Below are 17,631 nucleotides of genomic sequence, written 5' to 3'. Positions count from 1 at the left end.
CACTCTAGGCTGTAACCACAGGACAGAGCCCCATCAGGCAACGCCTGGGCTCCAATATGGGTATGGCTTCATCTTAGGAGGTGAAGAGAGGCCTTTACAAGGAAAGGTTCACACATGCATAGACTTCCAACAGTTAGCTCTAATGTTTCTAGACAAAGCTATACATGATGTCCTTGGAATCAAGTCAGACAATCTGAAAAGTATGGTACCTGCCGTCCTTAATGACTTCACACGTCCGATTATTGATTTCATTGTCCATTTTATGGCGTGCCTTTAGAGAAGGGATGGGGAAAGGTTATTTTAATAATCTCAAAACATCAAGTATGAATGCCACTTGCAAATACGCTTGTAGTCGTGGGGAGAAAGCTCCATGCGAAACCCTTACCACATCATCCACCAGGTCTTTGATGGCCGTGATGCCCAGCACCACGAGCAAGGGCACCAGGGTAGTGTACCATGCCAGGGTTGTGATTTGAGGGATTGCCTGAAAGAGATAAAAAGGCGTACATGTTGGACCAGCAAGGCACTGCTAACCTACAGGCGACTGCTAACTCTAAGCTTGCCGATTCTAAGTCTCCATCAGCATCCAAGCCGACATCCTGCAGGGCAGGCATGAAAAGGCAAAAAGCACCCAGCAAACCTTTCTAGTGCCTCTCTCTCTCTAGCTTCTAGCCTCCTGGAACAGAGCCCAGAGGACAGTGGCTCCTGAAATTGTCTCACTGTGACCTTAACAGGATACCAAGGAGGCTTTGTAACTTGATATCAAAAGAGAACAGCTCTGAACCTTTTGTGAAAGTCATAATTAATGGGGGGCGAGCCCTGTAGTGTACAGGGGAGAAGGAGTCCTTTGGCTCTTAGGGAATACATGCAGCAGGCTCTATACTGCTGGTTGCTCAGTGGTCTCCGAGGGCCCCATGATGGAGGCAAAAATGGCAGTAGGTAGTGGATGCCTCTGGATTGGATGGGGCATCTTTGGGATCGTTAGAAGAAAGTGTTTCCTTCATGGTCACTACTGTTGGTCTAGCCAAGAAAGATGCTGGCCATGCAGGAAGCCCTACATGCATCAAGATGGCCATCAAGTTGGAATATAAGATTGGGAAGCAAGTTTAGTAAAGAACTCTTGCAACCATCCTGTTGATCATTGGGCCACATAACATAGCAGTTAAAATGGCAAGCTTTGGGGTCAAACTCCTGCATCCAAATCTTACCTAGTTTCACCACTTAGCGTTATCTTACCTTGCCAGGCCTTAGTTTTCCTCTGTAAAATGGAGGGGATGATGGCACTTAACCTCACAGAGTATAAGAATTAATAACAGCTCAAGGAAAGGGCTGTCTAAGGCTATTGCTAGTATCTGAATTTGGACTGCTGTACCTTCAGAAAATATAACTGGGTAACGGTTAGAAGACATAAGAATCATTTCCCACATTACTGTTAATAAGTGGAACTCCCTTTTCCCTCTAGAAGGAAGTAGGGGCAAAGTAGCCCTTTGCTCTCCAGATAAGTGAATTCCTTCACACAGTTAAGCAAAACAAAACAAAACAAAATACAGCAACAACAAAAAACCCTCAGGAGTAAAAGGCCTTTCCAGTGCAGAAGCAGTTCACAAAAATAATTTGAAAATTCTGACCAAAACACTAAAAATCCACAATATTTTGGCAACTAAATAAGAAATAAAAGCCAAGCATAAAAAATACATTTAATTTTAAGGTACAATTATTTTACAGAGCAAAGATTTTAACTGTACTCCAGGGAAACCACATTGACATCAGTAAGCAACTGAGTTTTTAAAAATATAAAATTAAGGAGTTCCCTGGTGGTCTAGCGGTTAAGGACCCAGCATTGTCACTGCTGTAGCTTGGATTACTGCAATAGTTGGATTTGATCCCTGGCCCAGTAATTTCCACATGCTACGGGCATGCTCCCCACCCCCCAAAAGAATTAAAACAACATTCTCATTTGCTCCTGTTCCCTGTTCATTTAACAGTGCTGAGCTGGTTCTATCTCTAAGACATGTTCTTTTATGTGCAAAATCCAAATGTCCATATAAAAAACATTCAAGATTATTCACATTTTCTATGTTACTTAATAACAACCTTAATGTTACTGAGTCACCATAATTCAAAACAGATTTAAAGTATCAAAGGGTATTACCTGTAAGATAAGTAGGACCAGGAAATAGAAATTGGCCGCTCTCTTAAACTGCTCAAACAAATTCATCGGTAGAAAGGTAAGTGCATTGTACTTGTATGTTTTAATTGCATTATTCTGTTGGAAAAAAATAAATTCATTCAAACAATGCCACAGGCTTATCACAACATCCTAATGTATACACACCTGCAAAAACCACTAAGCCCTGTGGCCTGCAAGGACACAGGGATGTAATTTGTCAGAAAGACACTGAGATTTCCTTGAAGATTTTACTTCTAAGCAGGCCTCAAAATGACCCCTTGGAGGTTTCTGTCACAGTAACAAGATGTAGACATTTCACCCCGAAGACCTCTGTGGCAAATCTGACAAATAGACCCTGCTGTTGGGCTCCTTGGACCCTTAGATCCTCTTAGAAAATGGGGCAAAGATGGGGAGAAAATGGGAGATGTCAACGTGGGTGGCAAAGCTGGAAAAGAAACATTCTTTGACTTAGGAGGGATGAAGGCTATTGGGTAAGAAAGAGTCAAAGGCACTGGTGTGGGTTGAACTGTGAGCCCCTAAAAGTTAAAGGGCTCAAGCCCTGACCCTGATACCTGTGGTGGTCATCTAATTTGGAAATCCGGTCTTTGCAGATGTGATCAAGTGACAGGGACATCACTGGCTTAGGGCGGGGCCTAACCCAAAGCTGCTGACCTGAGTGGAGGAAAACTGGCCATAGACACAGGAACACATAGGGAGGCTCTGTGAAGACAGAGGCTGAACTTAGAGCGATGGGTCTACAAGCCAAGGAAACCCCAGGGTTGTCAGCAACCACCAGGAGCCTCAGGAGAAGTTGGCAACAGTTCCTCCCTCAGCTACTCCAGAAGGAACCAAACTGGCTGACACCTTGATTTCAGACTTCTGGCCCCCCGAATTGTAAAAGAATTAATTTCTGTTGTCTTAACCCTCCTAGTCTGTGGTACTCAGCCCCAACTTAATGGATGTGCTTTATCAGATTTTAGTTGTAATAAGCATTTTTGAGAAAAAAATATCTTCAAAGTCTCTAAATCCATCACAGGTAAGGAGAGGGAGACAAGTTATTAAGATTCCTTTCAAGTTCTTCTTACTGTCAAAAACAAAGCTTCTGTGTATTCTTTCATAAAACATTAAGAGTGCTTGGTACATACAGAGGGAAAGGGTTACTCTACGTAAGCTGGTTTTGTTTTGTTTCAAGCCACCCTCATACACCCTTAAGGTAGTTAATCTTAATGTGATGAATAAAAATGACATTCTAGAGAACCAATGATGATTATCAATGGCCCAGGCCAGGGGTTACCTGGAAGACAGGTGTCACATGAAGCTAGTAAGCGTGATGGCTATTGGGAAAAACTGGCTTTTAATAAAGTTCATTTAGGAAGTTAAAAATCAACTTACCGCATATTTGCTCTCTTTAATACAAAGGAACTTTGTGTTCATAAATTGAGGTTGTTCGTGGAAGTTGCGATCATTTGCTTTGACTTGCCATGTACAATCTTTTAAAGAAAAAGAAAAAAGTCCATGGGGTAGAATATTGTTACATGGTTATGAGCTGAACTGTATCCTTCCCAGATTCACATGTTGAAGTTCTAACCCCCATCCTGAACCTCAGAGTATGATCTTATTTGGAAATAGTCACTGCAGGTGTAATTAACTTAAAGTGGGGTCATTAAAATGGACCTTAATCCATGATGACTGTTGTCCTTATAAAAAAAGAAAATTGGGGAGTTCTCTGGTGGCTCAGCAGGTTAAGGATCTGGCACTGTCACTGCTGTGGTTGGGTTGCTGCTGTGGTGCAGGTTTGACCCCAGAACTTCTGCATGACACAGGTGCAGCCAAAGAGAAAAGAAAAGAAAAGAAAAGAAAATTGGGACACAGAGATATACATAGAGGGAAGATGATGCAAAGTGACAGAGAAAAAACAGCCACCTACAAGCCAAGGAGAGGGGCCTGGAACAGATCCTTCCCTCAGCCATCAGAAGGAATCAACACTGCAACACCCTGCTCTCAGACATCTAGCCTCAGAACTGTGAGCTAGGACATTTCTGCCATTCCAGCCACCCGGTTTATGGTCCTTTGTTATTGCAGCCCTAGCAAACTAATGAACATGGTGTAACTTGACCAGCTGTTCATAGAACATTTGATTCTGAAAGAGTGATCCTCATCTAACGAATCCCGAACAAAAATCCCAGAGTGCCAGAAAGTCGCAGCTAAATTAAATTAAATGATTTCTTCAAATTCATTGACTTGGTTTATAAAATTAATAACCCATTAAATACTCAGTAAATGAATACATCAAACAAAAAGGGTATGATCAGCTAATTCAACACTTTGGAGTCCTGATCACAGATCAGTGTTGTGCACTGCTTTATCCTAATGGCCATCTGTTGTCTTTCTAAGTTCATTCCTCCTCCTTAATGTCGCCATCTACCACTCAGTCGCCATCTCTAAATTCCAGGAAGCTTTTTTGTTTGTTTTTTTAAGGGCCGTGTCCATGGCATATGGAGGTTCCCAGGCTAGGGGTCCAATAGGGGCCGTAGCCGCTGGCCTACACCACAGCCACAGCAACGCCAGATCCTAACCATGTCTGAGACCTATGCCGTAGCTCACGGCAACGCTGGATCCCTGACCCACTGAGCAAGGCCATGGATTGAACCTGTGTCCTCATGGAAACTAGTCGAATTCATTTCTGCTGAGCTAGGACAGGAACTTCCCCAGGGAACATTAGAAAATCCAAGCTTCTCTGTAACTAGGGGGACAATTCTCACGAAATAGGAGTCTCATAAAATCTTCTCTGACGAGCTGGAAGTGACGTACCCTCTGGCGACACGCTCATGGACCTTCTGAATGAACAGGCAAGGAAAAGTTCACACACAGTGAGATGTCGGCCTGACTTTCTACCTCAACAGTGGAGCCCAGCACCTATTGGAAACTTCGGTCAAAGAGGTCTTCCAACCTGGAGATGACTAGCCTGGCAGTCAGGATACACTGACAGGGAAAGAAATTTCCACCCACCTTTTCTGTCTTTGCCCGTCTACTCTTGACTCCTACTGGCCATGATGTATAGCTTCAAAGGGAACATGTGTTCAGTGCTTGTTAGGTGCCAAGCATCATGGCAAGTAGAAAATACCTCAGTTTTACAACTGAGGAAATGGAGGCAGACAGAGGATCCAGGGGGAGAGTCAGAATTCAAAGTCTGACAGTCTGACCCCCAAGTCCAACCTCTCCATCCACTTCGCTGACTGGCCCTTCTTTTGTGATTTATGCTACAAACCACCATGAGAACTGCCTTGTTAGCGACTAGACTTGGGAGGGTCCCTTACGAGTAGAGGGTCAACCTTTCTACTGTCCCCCCAACCTCAGGTTGGGCTTCATTTCCTAAGAGGAAAGCATGAGATCTCATGGCTACAAAAGCTCAAGACAAGGAGGTTATAACTTAGGAAGAAAAGTGCAGGAAGCACCTTTTTGGTATAAGGTTCCCTATGGGCTTGTGTGTTCCAACATGCATGTGGGATGAACTTGGCTGGTGTGACACACATCCGACTTTTGATGAGTTCCTCCCCTTCCTGCAGACTGGCCAGAGGAAGAGGAATCAACTAGTGAGACACACTCTCTTTGAAGATGGAGATATATTAAAGAACATTTACAGGAATTATGAAATTATCAATCCTATAACTATAATTATAAAAATTTCAATATGCTTTAGAAAAATTATATTTCATCTTTTTTTACCTTTTTACAGCCATACTTGGGGTATATGGAAGTTCCCAGGCTAGGGGCTGAATCAGAGCTGCAGCTGCCAGCCTACACCACCTCCACAGTAATGCCAGATCTGAGCCTCATCTGTGACCTACACCACAGCTCATGGCAATGCCAGATCTTTAACCCACTGAGTGACGCCAGGGATCTGATCTGCATCCTCACAAAGATTAGGTTGGGTTCTTAATTCACTGAGCCACAATAGGAACTGCATATTTCCTTTTTAAATGATTCATTTTCTTGACTTTTACTTCAAAGGAACTACAGGTAATACGGCAAAAGGCACAATTGAGGACTACTGGAAAATGCAAATTATTAACCTCATGACTTTTTAAAAACCACTATTCTATTATTGAATATTTCTCTTGCATCATTTTGGCTACCATTCATTGGGTAATCATAGCTATTGTGTCATTACAAATGGAAATGTTCTAAGCATCTTTCTAGCTTACATGCAATTTTATCAAAAGGGAATATTAAAATGGAACTACAAAACAGCTCATAAGGGCTGTTATAATGTGTGCAACTGGAACATTTTGACTCAAAAAGGAGATCTAAATGAAAGTAGGTGCAAAAGATTTTATAGGTTAATCTTTGGTTGTTGTTGTTCTTTTTACAGCCACCTACAGCCACAGTAGCATATAGAAATTCCTGGGTTAGGGGTCGATAGAATCAGAACTGCAGCTGCCGGCCTATACCACAGCCACAGCAACGCCAGATCTGAGCCACAACTGCAACCTACATTGCAGCTTGAGACAACCGCCAGATCCTTAACCCACTGAACAAGGCCAGGGATCAAACCCACATCCTCATGGATAATAGGTTCTTAACCAGCTGAGCTACGACGGGAACTCCTTATAGGGTAATCTTGAATCCATTCTATCTTATGGAAACTTGAAATTTTTTAACAATTTCATTGAGCTCCCAGAAGACTTGTGACACATTCCCGGTCACTCATGTTCTAGAATACCTCTGAAAAGTGCCATTTGAAAATTCAGGAAGATTGAGAAGAAAAACAGACAAGATGCCTCAAGAAGAGAGAAAAGGCCAAAGGGAAAGGATAAACAAAATCAATCTCAGAAATTCTCAAGAGGAAAGAATATGCTGCCCTTTTGATGAGCTGGATTCTTTGTCCCCCTTGTGGCCCTCTAAATCTGCTTCATAATTAAGTCCTCCAGCCAATGGTCCCTCTCTATCAGCATGCCCCGCTCATCTCAGGCCCAGTCTGATTTGGATGCTCAGATGAGGGTGGCATCTGACCTCAAGAAGGGGCACTGAAGGGTCTACCAGAAATGACTGTGCTCTCTTAATTCTACACTTTTAATAACACCTTGGGGAACTTGGAGAAAGCAACTCATGTCTTCGTCTGCAACACCCTGAGCTTAACCACAGGAGCCTTTCTAGTAAAATTCAGAGATCTGACTGCAGTCAAGTAATCAATAACTCTATTTTTAACAAGGTTCCTTATTCGGCCTAATTCAGCAAATTTGTGGACAGAGAAATTGATTCCTTTTGCTGCTTCTTTCCTGAGTTTTATGCAATTGCTTGAGGAGTATTTCAATCAGAGACTAGAAAGAAAGGGAAAACTGTTCTGCGGTCAAATACATTTGTGAAACACAGCATCCTACCTCCCCCTCTCTTGGACATTCAGTGGACCCACTAAGAAGTCCTGTAGTAAAGAAACATTTAATTGTATTTAATTTGGTCCTTTTTAAAATGAGTGTGACCACAGGCACATTTAAAAAAATTACAGAACGTCTATTAATATGGTTTGAGAACTGCTGTGCTAAAGCACAGGCCTTCAGAGAAGGTGCAAAATAGCACTTAGAAATATTTGTGCTTTTGATCAAACATTTACTAGGTACCCAATTAAAAGAATCTTACTGGACACATGGGCCACAAGACTAATTGAAAGAAAAAGTAGGAATCTTGCCCCATTTTTCTTGAATGGAAATACTGACTAAGAAAAGGGGAAAAGTAAAATATTAACTGGCAAAAAACTCACCATTTGACCCTTTGGTTAAAAGCTAGACCGATATCAACTAGCAATGGTCACGCCTAATAAAATCATCAATGCATGTTGCATTTACCATCAGCCAGCTGTGGCTCAAAATCACCTGGTAAACAGGGATTTAATATATCTGAATATGGCTCCATGATGTTGGGAGTACCCGGGGTCACCAGGCCCTTTGATCATCACCATTTGGCAAAGAAAGTCAGCTTCACCGGTCCCTCATCCTCTCATGGCTTCTTCTGAACTCTTGATTATAGACAATTCTGCAACCAAAAAGCTGCACTGCTTTGTTTAAGCAGCAGCAAACCAGCAGAGTTAAAAGATCAAAAATTTGGACTTCCCGTCATGGCATAGCAGAAATGAATCCGACTAGGAACCATGAGGTTTCGATCCCTGGCCTCGCTCAGTGGGTTAAGGATCCAGCGTTACCATGAGCTGTGGTGTGGCCTGCAGACGTGGCTCGGATCTGGCATTGCTGTGGCTGTGGTGTAGGCCGGCAGCTGTAGCTCCAATTAAACCCCTAGCCTGGGAACCTCCATATGCTGCAGGTGCGGCCCTAAGGGGGAAAAAAAAAATCAGAAATTTAGCACAAAAAAGGGGGAAAAAACAAACAAACAACCCTAGAAAGAAAGGATTAAAGGACAAATAGACCATTCATACCTAAGGAAATTCAATGGCTCCTGAATATGTGAAAAGATACTCAAGTTCACCAAAAAAGAAGTACGATTCTTCAGTGAGGTACCAGTTTTTAACCTACAGCAGCAAAATAAACCGGCCCTCTTAGGTGGAGAACAATTTGGCCATATCTACAAACTATAACATGCTAAGTGAGCGTGTGTATACTCCTGGATAGAGAAATAATGTCTCAGGGGTTTTCAATGCAGCCCTGTTTATCAAAAAGATTAGAGGAGTTCCCATCGTGGTGTGGCGGAAATGAATCCAACTAGGAACCATGAGGCTGTGGGTTCCATCCCTGGCCTTGCTCAGTGAGTTAAGGATCTGGCATTGCTGTGAGCTGTGGTGTAGGTTGCAGATGTGGCTCAGATCTGGCATTGTTGTGGTTGTGGCTGACAGCTACAGCTCTGATTTGACCCCTAGCCTGGGAACCTCCATATGCCGTGGGTGTGGTCCTGAAGAGACAAAAGACAAAAAAAAAAAGATTAGAAAAAACTAACTGAAGTGCCACCACCAGCAGCTGGTTAAACATCCACACAATGAAAGCCCATGTAGTCTGCAAAAAAAGACTGAGGTAGCTTTATGTGTACTGATAGGGGCGATCTTCGAATTACACTAAGTGATCAAAGCAGGGGGTATCTACCATACTTTCAGCCGTGTGACACACAGAATGAATGCACAATAGGAAGCGCGCATGCCCACACACTTGTACTCGTGTGATTATGTGTATGCGTATCTATGGGCATATAAGGGCTCGTGTTTGTAAGCATCCTTTGCACATATGAGTGTGTGTATCTCTGGAAGGATATACAAGAAATTGATAATAGCCTTTCTTTTCTAGGAAAGGAACTACACGGCTGAGAGACAGAAGAGGCAGGGAAAAAGAATTTCTTTTCATTCTGTACCCTTTTATCATTAGCTCTATGTGTATATTCATATTACCTTTGGGAAAAAGTATGTTTGCAATTCAATTGCTCCCCCCTATAGGTTTACATAGAAATCAACTAATGTAAGTTGCTTTTCTTACGGTCGTTATACCACTGTGTTTAATATTTAAAAGATATTATTGCATGAGGTTCGATCCCTGGCCTTGCTCAACGGGTTAAGAACTGGGCATTGCCGCAAGCTGCAGCATCAATCACAGATGTGGCTCGGATCCTGTGTGGCTGTGGCTGTGGCACAGGCTGGCAGCTGCAGCTCCAATTTGACCTCTAGCCTGGGAACCTCCATATGCCACAGGTGTGGTCATAAAAAAAAATAAAAATTATTTTAACGGCAGTGGGATGGTGGATGGGAATAAATCAAGGGAGGAGAATATAGGAAAAGATGTAAAACTAGGCAGTCGGGGGGGGGGGGTAGAAAAACCACATCTACATTCAACAATGGGTCAATCTTAAAAATACCTTTGAATAAAGTTAGACACACACAAATACATACTGTACTCCAATCCAAAACATCCCAAATGTATGATTTCATTCACACACGAAGTGTGAAAACACGTAAAGCTAAACTACCAAGGTTTAAGGATTTATACTTAGGTGGTAAAATTCTAAAGGAAATCAAGGGAGTTATTACTCTAAAAAGGAGGATGCAGGTTACCTCGGCGGAGGGACGGGGAGAGGGTGGGTAGGATGGACCTGAGTGAGGCTTCAGGGGTCCTAGCCGTATTGCTGTGCTGGACTTGAGTACTTACACACATGCTCACTTAATCATCATCTGTTAAACCATGTCCTTGTGTTCTATGCACTTTCCAATATTTTAAACCATAGGAAAAATGGGAGTTCCCATTGTGGTGCAGTGGAAATGAATACAACTAGTATCCATGAGGATGTGGGTTTGATCCCTGGCCTCGGCTCAGTCAATCAGGGATCCTCCGTTGCCGAGAGCTGTGGTGTAGGTCACATACACAGCTCCGATCCTGTGTTTATGTGGCTCTGGCACAGGCTGGCAGCTGTAGCTCTGATGTGAATCCTAGCCTGGGAACTTCCATATGCCTCAGGTTTGGCCCTAAAAAAGCCCAAAAAGTAGAGTAAAATAAAATAAAATAAAAAATAAAAAATAAAATAAAATATAGGAAAAGTAGATCAAAAAGGAGGCAAGAATGAACCAAGAGGAAAGGTAACAACAGGAGTTCCCTGGTGGCTCAGCAGGTTAGGGATATGGCATCATCACTGCTGTGGCATGGGTTCAATCCCTGGCCCAGGAACTTCCGCATGCTGCAAGTGCAGCCAAAAGGAAAAGAAAAGTGGTGACAGAAGGGATCCACACCAGGGTGCTCACAACTGTCAGAAACTCCCCACATGCTTCTGATATGCCAGCAGGATTGAACCCCCCCCCCCCCCCGCCGCCAAGTTAGTGAGTGTCTTCCTAAGGTGATCTTCTATCATTAAAAACCTACTTTACATGCTCAGGTTCCAAAGTGGAGCCAGGAAAACAAGAGCTGAGTTAGGTTTCCATGAGCAAGAGCTTCTCACTCGAGGTTCGGTCATTAATGACATTACTCAAAAGCCAGTTCCATAAAATGAGGCGACGTGGTCTCACCACTCCCTCCATCATTACAAATCACTCAGCCAGGAACACCCCACACAGCCTTTCCTTTAGAAGCCACTAGTTATTTAAAAAAAAAAAATAATAATAATAGAAGCCACTAGTTACTGTGCTCTTCTCAGAGCTGCAGTGGTAGAAGGAAGTTTATAGGTGATTAAAGAAAATAAGGAGCTGGGGTAGAATCTCCATGTGGAGTATGTGTCAAAAATTCAAAGTGCATCGAGGAGTTCTCGCTGTGGCAAAACAGGACTGGTGGTGTCTTAGGAGTGCTGGGACACAGGTTTGATCCTCAGCCCAACACAATAGGTTGCTGTAGCTACGGAAAACATACTCCTCAGCATGTTTCATGGATTTCCTAAGATTTCCATGTTTTAATGGACTAGCTCAATCTGTTTTTGGATTCCAGGAAAAAAAGTCATAGATGCTCTAAAGATGCTTAATTTTACAGTTTTATCTGAAGATATCACTTTCATCGGGGACACAGCTGACTATTTTTGTCAATACCACATCCAGTCCGAATTTATACCAAGAGAAAGAACTTCCTTTTGACCTCCCGATGGTCATGTGGTGATATCTTTAAACCTTAACAATTAAGCATTCCACCTTAAATACTGTTAACCAGTGATCATTCCGCCCCGAACAGAATTTTGAACTACAACATTCTGAGTTGGAAAAGACTTTTAAACACATGCAGTCTTACATTTTCAAGCAGAGAACCCCCCTAAACCGGTCAAGACAGGTCTTTGGGGACAGGCCCTCGTGGACAGAGAGATGTGCGTGCACAGCCTGCCAGCTGCTCACGGGCACGAGCCACAGCAGCACCCGGAAGCAGTCCTGCATGTGGTTTGGCATCATCCTGCACGGTCTTGCAACAGAATTATGTGGCTTTTAACAAGAAAACAAAAACAAAGATAAATGACGCTGAAGCCACTGTCTGAATCATCTCCAATTCCAAAGTTGTAGAATCAGAATTATTCAGTCCTTATGGATACTAGTCACATGCCTTTGATAACTTCACAAGCACAAGGTATGCAAACTGGGCGAAGGTGTACGCCAGGAGCCCAGAGGCTGTGGGGGATGGGCCTGGGTGCTTAGGGAGGGATGAGGGGCAGGTGCTCACTGGAGAGGCTCCTCTCCTAAAACTGAACCCACCTCTCCCTAAGGATATGCCCACTGCCATGTGGGAACTCAGTGCTGTCTATTCCCTCATGCTGAAGAATTCTGATACTTCCCAGGGACAATGCTGCACCGTTCATGGTCATTTCTTACCACTTCATCCTATATTTCTAAGCTGCCAGCTAGCTAGCAACACAAGTGGAATTCCTGCCACTATCCCAAACTAGTCAAGTTCAAAACAACAGCCCTCTCCTTGACCTACAAGGGGCTCCCGCCACCATGACTCATCCTCACAAACAGCTTTATTACCCATGCAGGCAGAAAGTACCTTCCAAGGGCAGCTGCAACAGTATCTCCCTTCCTGCAACATGACCTTGTTACACTCCCAGGAAGAAGATGTGTCCAATTTCCTTTCCCTTGAACCAAGGCCTGCCTCCATGACTCTTTTGTAGCCAAGAGAAGGGAACACAAAGGATGCTGCATGAATTCTGTGACCAGCTTCTGCTTTGATCTCATGGGATGCTGGTTCTCCAGAAGTCCCTCTACAATACTCCCACGGCAGCCCAGTGGCATGCTGGGAAAAGCCCAGTCATGTGGAGGTGCTCCCAATAAAAGACCCAATTGAGCTTTTGAGTTATCCAGCTTAGGTGCCAGACACAGGAGAGAGGAAGCTTCCAGATAATCCCAGGCCCCAGCATGTCAAGGCACCTCAGCTGTTCATCTTCCCAGCTGCGGGCCCAGATAGCCTATAGCAGAAACATGCCATCTCCGCTGTGTCCTGTCTGAATCCCTGACTAAAAGAATCTGTGAACATCATGAAATGATCATTTTATGCCAATAAGTTCAGAGTATGTTTTCTCATGCAGCAGTAGATGACTGGAATAGTGTCTGATGGTGGGGGTCAGGGTGGCTAAGCCAGAAATTATTCCTCAGGCCTCCTTTTCCCTTGACCCTCACATCTAATGGGGTTTGTCAATGTCAAATCCTTAACAATATGGCGTAACCATTGTGGCGCAGCGGAAATGAATCTGACTAGGTACCATGAGGTGGCAGGTTCGATCCCTGGCCTTGCTCAGTGGGTTAAGAATCTGGTGTTACCATGAACTGTGGTGTAGGTCACAGACGTGGCTTGGATCTGGCGTTGCTGTGGCTGTGGCGTAGGCTGGCACAACAGCTCCAATTAGACCCCTAGCCTGGGAACCTCCACATGCCGGTGTGGCCCGAAAAAGACAAAAGACAAATAAATAAATAAAAATAAAATGAAATTGGTTTCTCTAAAGTTGAAAGATCTCGGATCCTTTTATGCTAATGAACAACCTTAAAACTCCAAGAGGAGGATAAAGAATTCTGAGTTTTGGTCTCAGACCACAGTAGGTGTCCACGAATATCTGGCAGAACTAGTGTTTCCTAAAACACACCCTAAGATATATTGTTCTAGTGTGTTTATCAGGAAGTGAGCATATTCATCCCATAACATGGAAAACACTCCCAGTCGTTTTTGTCAACAGTTGCTCAAAGTAAACCAGGGTAAAGGTACTTTAGTAAATCTAAATCTGGGCGTATCTCTTCCTTCACAGCACTTTCTAACCCCGGCTCACACTTGTTCTTGATTCCAACTCTACACAATGCACATCCTAACACTGAAAAGCACTTGCGAGGGGTCCCTCCAAACACGTGCTTAACACTCAAGCTCAGTGGGGCTAAACCATCTTGAAAGAAAGAAAACCATAACTTCTGCAGTAAGATAGGACCAGAACAATGAACTTGGTTCACACACTTTCAGACACTGCTCTGCTGTAACAGGCCTGGGCCCCTGTTGTCCCTTAACTGGAGGATACTTCACAGAGTGACTCATGCTCTAGAGAAGTGAATTTTTTGAAGGAAATGGGCTCTGATGTAAAATATCAAGACAGACAGATAAGAGTTAAAAAGGAAAGTCAGAGTGACACCAACCTCCATTGGGAAAATGCCCAAGTGAGAAGATGAGGAAGAAGGAGGGGGAAGAGGGAAGGAAGAGGGAGGGGGAGAGGAGGAAGAGGGAGGGGAGGAGTGGAAGTGGACTGGTTGTGAGGACGTGGAAACGGGAGAGAGGCCTGGCATTAACTGTCCTCTGTGTGTTTGGGAAGGACACACAGAGATGTGAGGATAATCTTTTTTTTTTTTTTTCTTTTCTTTTTAGGGCCACACCTGGGGCATATGGAAATTGGCAGCCTAGGGGTTGAATCGGAGCTGTAGCTGATGGCCTACACCGCGGCTCACAGCAATGCCAGATCCTTAACCCACTGAGCAGGTCCAGGGATCAAACCCACATCCTTATGGATACTAGTTGGGTTCATTACCACTGAGCTACAATGGGAACTCCAGGATAATCAAATTTGTTAAAGTCATAGGCATAGCTGCTTGATAGGGGTTTTTGAGACCCACCAAATTCCCCTGAAAATAGAAGCCACCATTGGAAAAGACCATGATGAGCCACGATCAAGCCTGGGCTCCCTAGACGTCTGGGTTCTGAGGATAGACATCTATAAGAAATGTGACCTGTGAACTGAAAGATCAGGAAAGAGCCCTGGGCACCAGCATGTGAAGGCAGACTTGGAAAAAACCAGAGGTGAGAGTCCTCCCCCCCCAACTACGTGCTCCTCTCACATTCCCGCAGGCACCCAACCTCATCCCTTGGCCTCGTCTGGGACCACACATCTGATAACGTGGCACCAGCAACAAAGCAACAAAGTTCACCCCTAACCCCACCGAGCCAGCTCACCAGACATCCACATATAGTAAAGATTCCAAGATTGTGATATGAAACTTAGAAGTACAGCAGGAGAAGGAATGAGGAAGAAACACACTATTTACTATTTGGGCAATCACCTAGAACTCCCTTGCTAGCTTGTCAGGCTACCTCAGCTTTATCCCCATTCAAACAATATCCAGTCTGGACTTGTTATGACAGAGGTCACATTCCTGTTCAGATTGGCAGTAATTCCGTTTTAACTTAGCTCAATTATCATGATTTTAGTGCCTTTGCTTCAAGGCAGAAAGTATTTAAGCTTAATACTCAATAGCTTAAAATGATAGCCAGAAATCCACAGTGGGGTCTGCTAATTCTAAGTGTTTAATATTCAAAGGTATCAAATGATATACAGGAGGTGATGCAGATGATTAGCCGCAGTGCCAGAGCCTGTGGTGGGAGGGGGCCCTGGTGGGCATGCGCACGCCCCCACCTCGAGACAGCCCCGCATGGAAGAGCAGAAGAAAGGCACCACCTGACCAGAGCAGAAGGGATCATTGCATAAGTGGGATTGCATGCTTTGTCACTTTTTCTACAGGTGAAACCTGTTTGGGGGGCGGGGGGAACCAGCTGAACAGGCAGCAGAACCCTGAGGGAAAACTAGGGGGCAGGGAGTGACAATAAGGGAAGCCAATTTCTGGGAGGCCTGGAAGGGCAGGTTGGCAGTGATGGAGACTGAGGAAACCAGATAAAACCAGAGCTCATTCTGATTGAGGCTGGGGAGGCGTGCACCTGGAGAGTCTGAAACAGAACAATTTCACAGAGATTTCTGTGAATGGGAAACTAAGATTCTTTCACTGGAATTTGAGAGACCCTGAGGGAAAACAATTTCAACCTGAAATCTGGAGCAAATCTGGGGCCTAAAAAAAAAGGATTGGGCATTCCCTGGTGGCTCAGTAGGTTAAGGATCAGCGTTGTCACTGCTGTGGCTCTGGTTACTGGTGTGGCACAGGTTTGATCCCTCATCTGGGAACTTCTGAACACCACAGGCGTGGCCAAAAATAATAATAAAAATAAATAAATTAATGAAATAAAATAAAACAAAAAAGGAACAGCTTCCTCTTGGAGCAGAAGAGTTGGAAGAAAAGACCACATGTGTTTGCCAGGGCAGGAGAACCAGTGGGAAATGAAATAGAAAAGCTACAGGGGAAAAGGCAAGCTATGTTCTGTTACCCTGAATGACAGACTGTCTATGGCCACTTTTTTTTCTTTTGGCCACATCCTCAGCACATGGAAGTTCCTGGGCCAGGGATTGAATCCACGCCACAGCAGTGGTGTAGGTCGCAATACTGGATCCTTAATCGACTGTGCTGCGTCGGGGGTTGAACTTGTGCTGTTGCAGAGACAATGCCAGATCCTTAACTTGCTGTGCCACAGTAGGAACTCCTGTCTATGGCCATTTTTAAGAAACATCAGTAATGCTGAGTAGTTGTGACAGAGACCACATGACCCACAAAACGTAAAATATATACTACTGGGCCCCTAACAGAAAAGTTAGGTTGTGGAATGGCCATCGTATAAAATTGGATTGTGGTGATCATTGTACAGCTATGAATGTAATAAATCCATTGAGTAATTAAAGAAAAAAAAAGTTTGCCAATCCCTGGTCTAGACTCTGCCTGGAAGCTGCCCTGATTCTGGGCAGGTAGCCCGGGGCTGTATCACAGTTCTCTCATGGCAAGCAGAGAGCCATACAAATTTTTTTTTAGCTAGCGAGTCGAAACCATTTTATACTCATTAGCAAAAAGGTATGGTAACTCCAAGATTCCTGGGTGTGGTAACAAGCAAATTCTTCCCTTCTAAAAATACAGACATGAAGCAAGACCCTCTACATTCTCTGTAAAACTTGTCAGATATGGTCGACCAGCCCCATCACACTAAGGACAATGTGTATCTGTCCCAGCCCAAGTTGCATCCTAGGCTAAGTGAAAGAAGATGCCTCCTGGACCACGTGTCCTTTGCACCTGTTGCCACCTCCCATGTGAGGATGGACAAGGACCCAGTCTCCAGATCCCAGCAAGTTACCTTTTCTGAATGGCTCCCGGTTTTCCTCTGCTTCCCTGTTAACTCGATTCTGTTCTGGTTCCACCGCTGGCTCCTGGTCTTCAAGTTCATCTTCTGTTTCATCATCACTGTAGGGGACAACTTCATCATTAGGCTGAGAATCCTCCTCAAACGTTGTTTCTGAGTCTCTCTCTGTATTCATTCTGCTGGCAAATTGAAACTACCTGGTATAAAAGAAAGGGAAACCAGAGTGAAATATGACTCATGCCCAATGTATGGTTGAATCCTGCCTGCATTCAGTGACAATGCTTTTAACAGAATCTTATTTACTAACAGTTAAATATGTCTGGATAATGACCCCAAGGTTCAAATTATCATGCAAATAAGAACAAAACCACTCATTACTGATTAAATGCGTGGGTGAGAATTTACAACAGTAGCTGCAAACTTTTTTTTAAGGGTATATGAGCTTTAAGGTTGTATTTCAAATTGTGGGTTTCTACCCAGCAAAATAAATTTATTTGAACCAATACTAAACTAAAATGAAACAAACTATAAAATAGC

The 17,631-nt window shown here is 43.8% G+C and overlaps 1 protein-coding gene across 2 annotated transcripts in view; it reads right to left on the bottom strand.

Annotated features, from left to right (window-relative positions):
• Positions 1–17,631, bottom strand: part of ATP8B1 (ATPase phospholipid transporting 8B1) — a 126,265-nt gene that overhangs the window by 45,495 nt on the left and 63,139 nt on the right. For both annotated transcript variants that reach the window (XM_021100031.2, XM_084978220.1), the window contains exons 2-6: positions 17,089–17,291; positions 3,563–3,660; positions 2,153–2,266; positions 386–484; positions 210–271 (exon numbers count right to left, since the gene is read on the bottom strand). In XM_021100031.2, coding sequence (XP_020955690.1) covers positions 210–271; positions 386–484; positions 2,153–2,266; positions 3,563–3,660; positions 17,089–17,269 — 554 coding nt within the window. In that variant the 5' untranslated portion in view covers positions 17,270–17,291. The remainder of the gene's footprint in view (positions 1–209; positions 272–385; positions 485–2,152; positions 2,267–3,562; positions 3,661–17,088; positions 17,292–17,631) is intronic.

Source organism: Sus scrofa, chromosome 1 (assembly GCF_054392235.1).
Source record: "Sus scrofa isolate SSC_HxYL_T2T_F1_AM1 chromosome 1, Sscrofa_HxYL_maternal_Yorkshire_Landrace_v2.0, whole genome shotgun sequence".
NCBI classification, from domain to species: domain Eukaryota; kingdom Metazoa; phylum Chordata; class Mammalia; order Artiodactyla; family Suidae; genus Sus; species Sus scrofa.
Note: the sequence above shows the minus strand (reverse complement) of the source record. Positions and strands in the feature narration are given on the sequence as shown.